The following is a 9,092-nucleotide window of genomic DNA, read 5'->3' as shown; positions in this document are numbered from 1 at the left end:
CGTGAATAGCCTTTGAAAGTTAAGACCAATATACCATCTAAACCAGCCCTACAGAGCATGCTGACTATCTACAGCACTTGACTTTACTCTGCCTTTGTGGCGAAATTATCACCCTACTGTTTCCAGACTTAACTTCAAAGCATAATACTGTTATTTCATTGTCATCTTCATGACCCTGTGAGGTAGTAGGCTATCTCCATGCTATAGATGAGCATATGGAGGCCCAGTATTCCAACTGTTTAACTTGAGCTAGGATTCTAGCCCAGATTTGACCTCCAAAGCTCACGCCCCTAACCATCATATTTCTGTTCCTCAGCATGACCTCCACTCTCCATCTCCTCACCCCACAGTAGCCCACAACCCAGCCATACCCAACACACCTTACCCTTTCATGTTTCTGTTTTGTCCTGTCAGCCTTGTGAACTTCAGAGCCTGGATCAAATGCCACCTTCCTAAATTCCTCAGGTGGAACTGCTTCTCATCAGCTTGCCTACATCATTTTCCTGAATCTCGATTGTATTTTTTACATTGGTGTTAGTTTGGCTGCATTTACCACTGCAGCTGGGGCCAGACAAGGGCTTAGGTATTAAATAGTACCAGACAGGTAGTAAGCACTGAAATAATTGTTCAATAAACAGCTGTCAGAGAATGTACTCCTTAAGAACAGGCTCTGTCTTATTGACTGTTGTATTCTCTGCACATAACATAATGCCTGGCTCATAGCTAACACTTGCTTGTTGAACGAACAACTGATTGTAGAATCTGTACTCTAAGAGCTCACAGTTTAATGAGGAAAGAGATTTATGTTCATTCATTCAACGTCCAGCAAATGTTTGCTGTCACTCTGACAGCAGTGATTGCCAACACAGGCCGCTTCTGCTTCTGTGTTATTAGGGTGTTAATAAGTTTTTAACATTGAATCAAGGTAATACTAAGAAAGAGAAACTACTACTTAATGATTAATAAACTATTTATTTAGGCAGGAATACATATAGTCATCATTGCCAGACTTAACATGAGAGCTGAAATGTTCGATCCAATTTTCCTTCCCGGATAAGTTTTTCTTTCCTATCCTGTATAGACAGAAAAAAAGTACATTAAAAACAATATATTCTGCCAGTTGGCTATATTAGATAAAAATAAATAATAAAAAAGACAAGAAAAACTGCATTTTGGCACAACCCATGGTACAACTGACAAAGAGAATGAAACACTCCAAACCCAATTGCAATCCCACTGTCTAAAGCCCAGGGAGTGTGCGAAGAAATAGTAATCTAAGGAACTAAAGAGACAGTAAGAAAATGCTCCTATTCAAAAACATCTTACATTTTAGTCATTAGAAATATATTATCCCACTTAAAAGCATACACTGACAGCAAAATGCAAACACTTTCTGGGAAAGTGTGGACTACCTTTCTGCTAAGTAGATCATTTACCAGATAATCAAAATACACGAGCTCTAATGGGAAAGCAGATGGGCCAGTTAAAGACAAAGCTAGATGAGTGGGCTCCAGTGGCAACACCATCCTGGGGGCTGCAGCTCAGGCTTTAGTACCAGATGTGGAACAGTTTGGTGCCAAAGATCAGCTTGACTTTCTCTACAATCATATACCCAGGCTGCTGATGGCAGCTATTCCCCACAGGCAGCTTGTGCTTCTCTGTCCCTAGAGTATTAATAGGTTTTAACATTAATTCGCAAAATGTGACCAACGTAAACAGAATTCACACAAACAGGAAACGCACTAAATGATTTATGTATTCTGCTAATACTTCACCCAATAAACATCATCTTTTTTAAAAACAAATGAACTAAGAAAAATAGACAAAGGTAACTGAAAACTTTCTGTTTTAACTCCTGCTGGAAAGGAATAAAGATAAAAGAAGAGAGGAAGGGAAGGCAGCGTACAGCCCCAAGGTGGGAGGGGCACTGGTGGAGAAGGAGCTGCAGCTGGCCCCTAGCGAGGGACCCTGTCACTCAAATACTAAACATCTGGTCTGAATACTTACCCTGTCAGCTTTGATAATACAATACAGGAAGATGAGGGGCCCGACTCCAAACACAGCTCCCAGGAGTGAGTTTTTAGCAGTGGGTCTGAAATTAGGATAGACATTTGTTCTTGCATAGGTCCAACGAAGCAAGGCAGGATTTACCTAAAATTAATGAAAACAAAAAGCTATAGAGCTTAAGAAGGATCACATTGAGAAACAAATTCATAGGGACTTCTGTGAAGGAGCACAGACACATTTTGTTCTCTAGAACAGTTAAGGGTATATCATGAATACTCCCAAACAGTTTCAGGAAAGATCTTTCATTTCTGGTGTTTTTCGAATTCTGATGATCGTGTTCAAATCCTCCAGTATGTAGAAGGCTCATATCACCAATTAGCTTTCTGTTTACTTAAGAATCCTAATCTTTAAACTGTCATAGAAGCCACTTTTTCTCCTTTGTCATTTTTATCTATTCTTCTCTGGACTGTTCTTAGCTTCATTGTCAAGTGTGACCATCAGAACCATGCAGTATTCCCAATGAAGAGAAACAGATTTCATATGCTGTACCATGCTTTGTATTTTGTTTCCAGGATCCTTTCTAATGCTATTACCAAAACAGTCTTTCTAGGCTACAAATAAGCTGTAGGAAAATGAAGGAGGGGGTAGGCTAGCTGAACTGTAAGTTTTTTAAGCTGACTTGACTGATATTTTAAAAGCATTAATTCAGACATTTCACACTATTAAAAGTTTCGTAGAAAGGTCAAAGTTGTTAAAGAAAAATAATCAGACTGTCTTGGTTAAGAAAATAATTGTCCATTTTCATATATTTATACTAGAATAACTATCCATGAACAGCAAATCTACCCACAAAAACATAATTAAATTTAATTAGCTAAATGCCCAAGTGATTTTACAAAATTAGTCTCCCCAATTAACTGACAGATAAAAATAAGCAAATAAAATCAGCTTTCAGACTTTAGTATATAACATGCATATTCAAGGTCCTAACCAACATCAAGAAGTCATGATTTGTAGAACTAAAATAATTTCACAGTCATATTTCAAACTAAATTACAACAATTTTACCCTGAGATAATCAGCTGCAGCTCAGAAGTTTTAAAAACAAAAAAACAAAAAAACCTTATAATGGAAATGCTCCTGGTTCCTTTCAGTCAGACTGAAATTCCTCAAGGGTGTAAGCACTCACTACTAGATACAAAGTCCCAAAATATCTTCTCCTGTTCTAGAAACTATTGATGTTATCACACCACATTAAAATGAAAGCACATGCAAGTTTTCTGCAGCATTGTTTATTATTATGCCTATACTGCCAACAAGAAGAGGGTAAAGACACAGATGTAGGTCCAAGAGGATATTAAAGCTCAATAGCTGAAAGGATTAATGCATCTATTTTTACATCCTTTCTGCTATAAATGTATTTGAATGACTATCAAATGGCAGACTTCTCAATCTGCTAGTCACCTCTCTGTGCTTTAATATCTGCCAGATCTGTCTTCCAGAAACAGACATTTCATTTCATAAAAATACCAATTGCCCAAAGAACATAGTTCATTAAGCCCAGTAATGTTACTAAGAGAGGTTCCAAAAGACACACTAGGAAGAGTTTTCCTCCTCTGACATCACTAAAAGTCCAGTGGACTCTCAGTAGCATCTGACATGGTGAAAACTCCTGGAAATCATTTCTTCACTTGACTTCCAGGCCCACACCTGTTTGGATTTCCTGCCAACTCTATGGCCATTTTCTCTTCATCTCTTTGCTCTTTTCCTCCACATCTCCCCAGTCTCTTAATATTGGACCTCGGACCTTGCTGGTCTTTCCTATCTACACTTACTCCCTTGACAGTGTCAAGGGAGTAAATAATCTTTAAATAATCTATCTAAAGGCTGATGATTCCCAACATTTTACCTCCAGCGCTGTAACTCTACCCTGAACTCCAGACTCAATATCCAACCAACTGCTCAACTCTGACATACGGTCTATCAGGCGTATAAAATGTCACATATCCCAAACTGATTTCCCAATAGTCTACTCCACCTCCATACCTTCTCCTCTCACATTCCTGTGTTTCTTAGTAAAAGGCAACTTCATTCTTAAAATCACTTAGGTCAAAAACCTCGGAGTCATCCTTGACTCCTCTTTCATACACCACATCCAGTCTATCAGCAAACTTGGTTGGCTCTACTTTTAAAATACACCCAGAATCTACCATTTCTCACCGCCTTCTGCCACCACCCTGGTAGCCACTATCAACAAACTGGATTACTACAAAAGCCTCCTAGTCTCCCTGATCCTGTCCTTTTCCCCATAGTCAATTCTCAACTAAGCAGCCAGAGAACTTGTTAAGTCCAGATCACGAAATTCCCTATTCAGTAAAAGTCCTTACAATGACCTACGAGGTCTGGTGTGATCTTGTCCCACTCTGCCCTCACCTTTCTCCACTTTAATCACAATGGTCTCTCCAGTGTTTTTCAATTAACCTGACACTCTCTTGCCTAAGGGCCCTTGCACTTGCTATTCCCTGATGCTACTTTCCTAGAGAGCTAGGTCCCTCACCCCACTTCTTTCAGATCTTTATTCAGATATCACCTTCAAACAGAGGCCTTCCCTGAGCCTAAGATTGTAGCTACCTCCCTCCCCTACTACTCACTCACGCTCCAAATCTCCCCTGCTTTATTTTTTTTTTAAATCATTTACCACTACCTAATATGTTAAATGATTTTAATTGTTTAACTTGTTTCTTGTCTCCCCTACTAGAAAGTTCGTTCTACAAGGACAGGAATTTTTGCCTGTTTTGATCTCCATTGTTATCTTGGCATGTAAAATAGGGCCACAATAGACCCTGAGCAATTATTTACTGATTCCATCAATCATTCTTAAAGAGTAGGCAAGATGGCCGGGCGCAGTGGCTCAAGTCTGTAATCCCAGCACTCTGAGAGGCAGAGGCAGGAGGATCACTTGAGTTCAGGAGTTCAAGACCAGCCTGGGCAACATGATGAAACTCCATCTCTATAAAAAATACAAAAAATTAACCGGACGTGGTGGCGCATATCTGTGGTCCCAGATACTTGGAAAGCTGAGGTGGGAGGACAGCTTGAGCCCAGGAGGCAGAGGTTGCAGTTGAGCCGAGATCGCACCACTGCACTCCAGCCTGGGTAACAGAGTAAGATCCTCTCTCAAGAAAAAAAAAAAAAAATTAGGCAAGACAATTTACATGTATTGATTAATGAATGATAGTGTCACACACTCATTTAATCAACAAAACCAAAGAGACTGGTAGTATTACCTCTATTTACACATGAGAAAATTGAAACTACCCTGAGGCATATAGCTAGAAGATAGAAGATCTTGGTTTCAGTTTCAGGTCTGACTGAGGCCTTATTCTCTTTTAATGCATCACACTAACACATCAAACCCAATCATGTGAGTTTGTAATAAATGTGTCTTTCTGCACCCTCTTCCCAAGTTAACAAGGTTCTGGCTGGAGACAGTACAGCCTACTAGTTAAAAGCAGACGCTGTGGGTTACACAGACCAGGGTTAGAATTTTGCTCTATCACCTGCTAAAGGGGCACCTCTATATGACCTACTTGTCCTTCCCACGTTGTCTTCTCATCTGTAAAATGGGGACAGTAGTAGAGCTTAATTATCCAAATAGCTGTGATATGTAAAGTTTACCACAGTGCCTGGCACATTGTAACTTTCATTCAATCCTCATACCTTCCCAAAATTCCAAAACACCAACGCAACGTGTGGGAAATGTCCTGTTCTGTTAACATCGTATTTGACCTATTTAGCTCCTGTATAGAAAACTATCTGATAGAAGCATACCTGTTAATTACCAGTTTACTGGGCATATACTATGTGCTGGGAATGTTACACAGACTATCTTATTTAACCTCATAATTCTATAAAGAATGCACATCATTTATATATGAAATCAGGAAACTATAATTCAGAGGAGTTAAAGTTGCCCAAAGTAATAGAGTTAGCCAATGAGTAGTGCTTTGGGTTCTGACTCCAAAGCCTAGAACTTCAACAAGCTGCAGGGTCTTTAAAAGATGCAGGCTGAAGGAATCACTGTATTCTCATCAGGAGAGAGCAGTACCCCTATGAGGTGTGAACTGAAAAGTAAACACCAGCTCTTTAAAATTTTTTATATATATATGCATATATATATATATAGAGAGAGAGAGAAACATTTTCTGAACACGCCTTACGAACTAGGCACTGTGTTAGGCCAGTCACACGCTCTCATTTAATCCTAACAGCCTGATAAAAGAGTAAGCACTATATTACGCCCATTTTGCAGACAGAAAATCGAGGGAGGATAAGCAGAGTGAGTAACTTTCTTAAGGTCACGCAGGCAGGAAGTGATCAAGGATTCAAACCGAGCCAGGTCTGACTCCAGAGCCGGTCCTCTCGAGGGCCAAGCTCTGGCAAAGGTGAAAGGGTAGTGAGTTGGCTAGGCCTTTAAGAAGACCTGCGTCTGCGATACTGATCGGGAACGGTGGCCGACACATTGCGTGGTCTCTCTCGGTCTCTCCCAGGACTCGGACCCTATTCCCGCCCGGCAGGCCCCGCACTCACGATGAGCCCTCGGCGGTTGGGATCGTTGTACTGAAGCAGGTACTCTCGTTTCAGCCGGGCTCTTATAGCCAACCGCTCGGCTTGCGCCCGCCGGGTTTCCGGAGATATGTTGTATTCAGCTGGGTCGAGGCTCTCGGGCAGAGTGGCCAGGTGCGACGGCTTATACTTTGAGGTCGACATCTTGGCGACCCAGGGCAAACTGCGCCTGCGCGATTCTGAGGCCCTTTGTCTTTATGCGGACCTTCAGCTTCAGGAAGTACGCCTGCGCGTTAGCAGAAGTTAGCGATGGCGTTAACAAGGAGCTCCGCCTCTTTCTCCTACCTTCCTGAACACGGCCGTGTTCGCTCAGTGATATGCGCATGCGCGAAGTGCTCTTCTCGCATTTCGCCCTGCCCCACCGCCGCTCCCTACCTACTCATCTGTCACTCGGCTGCTTCTTCCTAGCAGCCTTGTCTCTACTGACACAACCAGGGCCTATTATGTAAAGTTGAGCTGTGTGGGACTAGCTGTGGAGTCAGAAGTCCGGGTTTTCAGTGTGGGTCTAACAGTGCTGTGTCACTTGGATAAGTCACTTAACGTGTCTGAGTTTCCTTTTCCTTATTCTGGAGATAATGACTCCTGTCCACCTAGCAAAGTTGTTGCGAGGATTAAATAAGCTAACAAATAGATTAAGCAGAACAGAATTCCCTACCCAAGAAGAAGAGAATAAGCTTTTCTGTACGTTACCATGCTAGATTCATACAACATTAAGTGTAAGCTTATTTTTCACAGGTAAGAAATAATGATTAATAGGACAAATGATGTTACAAGAGAAATGTTGCCTGACTGACTATAGAAGGTCAGGAAGAAAATGAGGTATTGAATAAAGCTCATGAGGAAATCATCTTAGTTAAAATACTAAAACCTCTTGCCTAAAATCCTTAGCACTCTTCAGATGCAAAGAATTAAAAACATAAAGATGTGAAAATACTCATAGGGGCATTGTATCTTATTGTAAAAGACGATCTGGGGCGAAAACTGAAGTAATTGGAAATAAAACCTTCTCTATCCTTGCTGTCCTTCCCTCTCCCCCAATTACCAAGGAGAAAAAGCAACTTCAAGTTTCACAGCAGGGTCTTTGGGTTTCCCTCCTCAAGGGAAAAAATGTAAACAATATTTCCATAACTCGGGCAAAGAAAGATGGATCAAAAGAGAGCCCAGCTTGGCTGAAATGTCTGGAGGCATGTAGGTATGTTGGAAAATGGTTGCTAGAAAAGGGACCTAGAAAGTGTTGGCGTTTGAAATGATGAGAAGCAGCACTGCTGTCAAATTTATTCAACATTTTAATACTGTTTTAAAATGTTTATTAAGCACCCACCACGTGAAGCACACAGCACACTAGTCAGTGTTAAGTCAGTCTTCTAGGCTCAGTGGGGGAAATCCAGACAAAATGGAAGATGAGGTGTTTGTCTTCCAGGTGCTGACAATCAAGCAGTACAGAAAGAACGGGCAGAAATGGTAATATTTGCAAAGCAGTCTAATGTCCAGATGAATATAGAGCAAAATGGACTCATGAGAATGCAGGCTGAGGGAATGTAGAATAAATGAACACAAGACGAGTTACTCAGACTCAATTTTAAAGGAGAAAACAAAAAGGAAATTCTGACTTGTTCAAAGGTGTTTTGAAATATTAAGAAAATAATACAATATGAAAAGCAGGAGCAGGTTATAAAATTCTAAAGACTACATAAAGTTTCAGAAAGCTGTGTAGATTAGACAAGGATCTAGGAAGGAGAGCATGTAAAAACAATAAAAGGATAAAGGAATGAGTCCAGCGAGTACGAACTGACGCGGGGCAGGCGAGCCCCAAAGTGGGGCTTAGGCAGCCCGGGTACTTGGCTTTGCCGAGGAAAGAATTCAAGGGCAACCCGGAGGTAGAAGAAAACAATTTTATTGAAGAGGTGGTGTTCCAGCTTTGGTGGTGTCACAGCCGTGACTGCTCCTGTAGAGTAGAGCCACCTCATAGGCAGAAAGCACCAGCTCAGACCAGCTTTCAGTCACATCTATACCCACATTTATTACCACTTTTAATAACATGCAGATTAAGAGGCAGTTTGGCCAGGCACGGTGGCTCACGCCCAGCACTTTGGGAGGCCAAGGCAGGTGGATCACCTGAGGTCAGGAGTTTGAGACCAGCCTGGCCAACATGGTGAAACCCCTTCTCTACTAAAAATACAAAAATTAGCCAGGCATAGTGGTAGGTGCCTATAATCCTAGCTACTCGGGAGACTGAGGCACAAGGTTGGTTTGAACCCGGGAGGCAGAGGTTGCAGTGAGCTGAGATCGTACCACTGCACTTCAGTCTAGGTGACAGAGTTAGAATTTACCTCAAAAAAAAAAAAAGTATATTTTGTTTTATAAGAAAGCATCAAACCATCTTCCAAAGTGGCTGTACCATTTTGCATTCCCAAAAGCAATGAATGAGCATTCCTGTTGCTCCACATTCTCTCCAGCAT

General features: G+C 41.3%; 1 protein-coding gene across 1 annotated transcript; it reads right to left on the bottom strand.

Moving 5' to 3' along the window:
- Positions 1-952: 952 nt before the first annotated feature.
- NDUFB4 (NADH:ubiquinone oxidoreductase subunit B4) lies at positions 953-6,855 on the bottom strand. The gene is made up of 3 exons (XM_025377724.1): positions 6,598-6,855; positions 2,008-2,151; positions 953-1,073 (listed from the first exon to the last, which is right to left on the bottom strand). The coding sequence occupies exons 1-3, from the start codon at positions 6,775-6,777 to the stop codon at positions 1,011-1,013; spliced, it is 387 nt and encodes a 128-aa protein (XP_025233509.1). The 5' UTR covers positions 6,778-6,855; the 3' UTR covers positions 953-1,010.
- Positions 6,856-9,092: the final 2,237 nt, after the last annotated feature.

The sequence above is a fragment of the Theropithecus gelada genome, chromosome 2, assembly GCF_003255815.1.
Source record: "Theropithecus gelada isolate Dixy chromosome 2, Tgel_1.0, whole genome shotgun sequence".
NCBI lineage: Eukaryota > Metazoa > Chordata > Mammalia > Primates > Cercopithecidae > Theropithecus > Theropithecus gelada.
The sequence above is the reverse complement of the archived record's forward strand: the minus strand, read 5'-3'. Positions and strand labels throughout refer to the sequence as shown.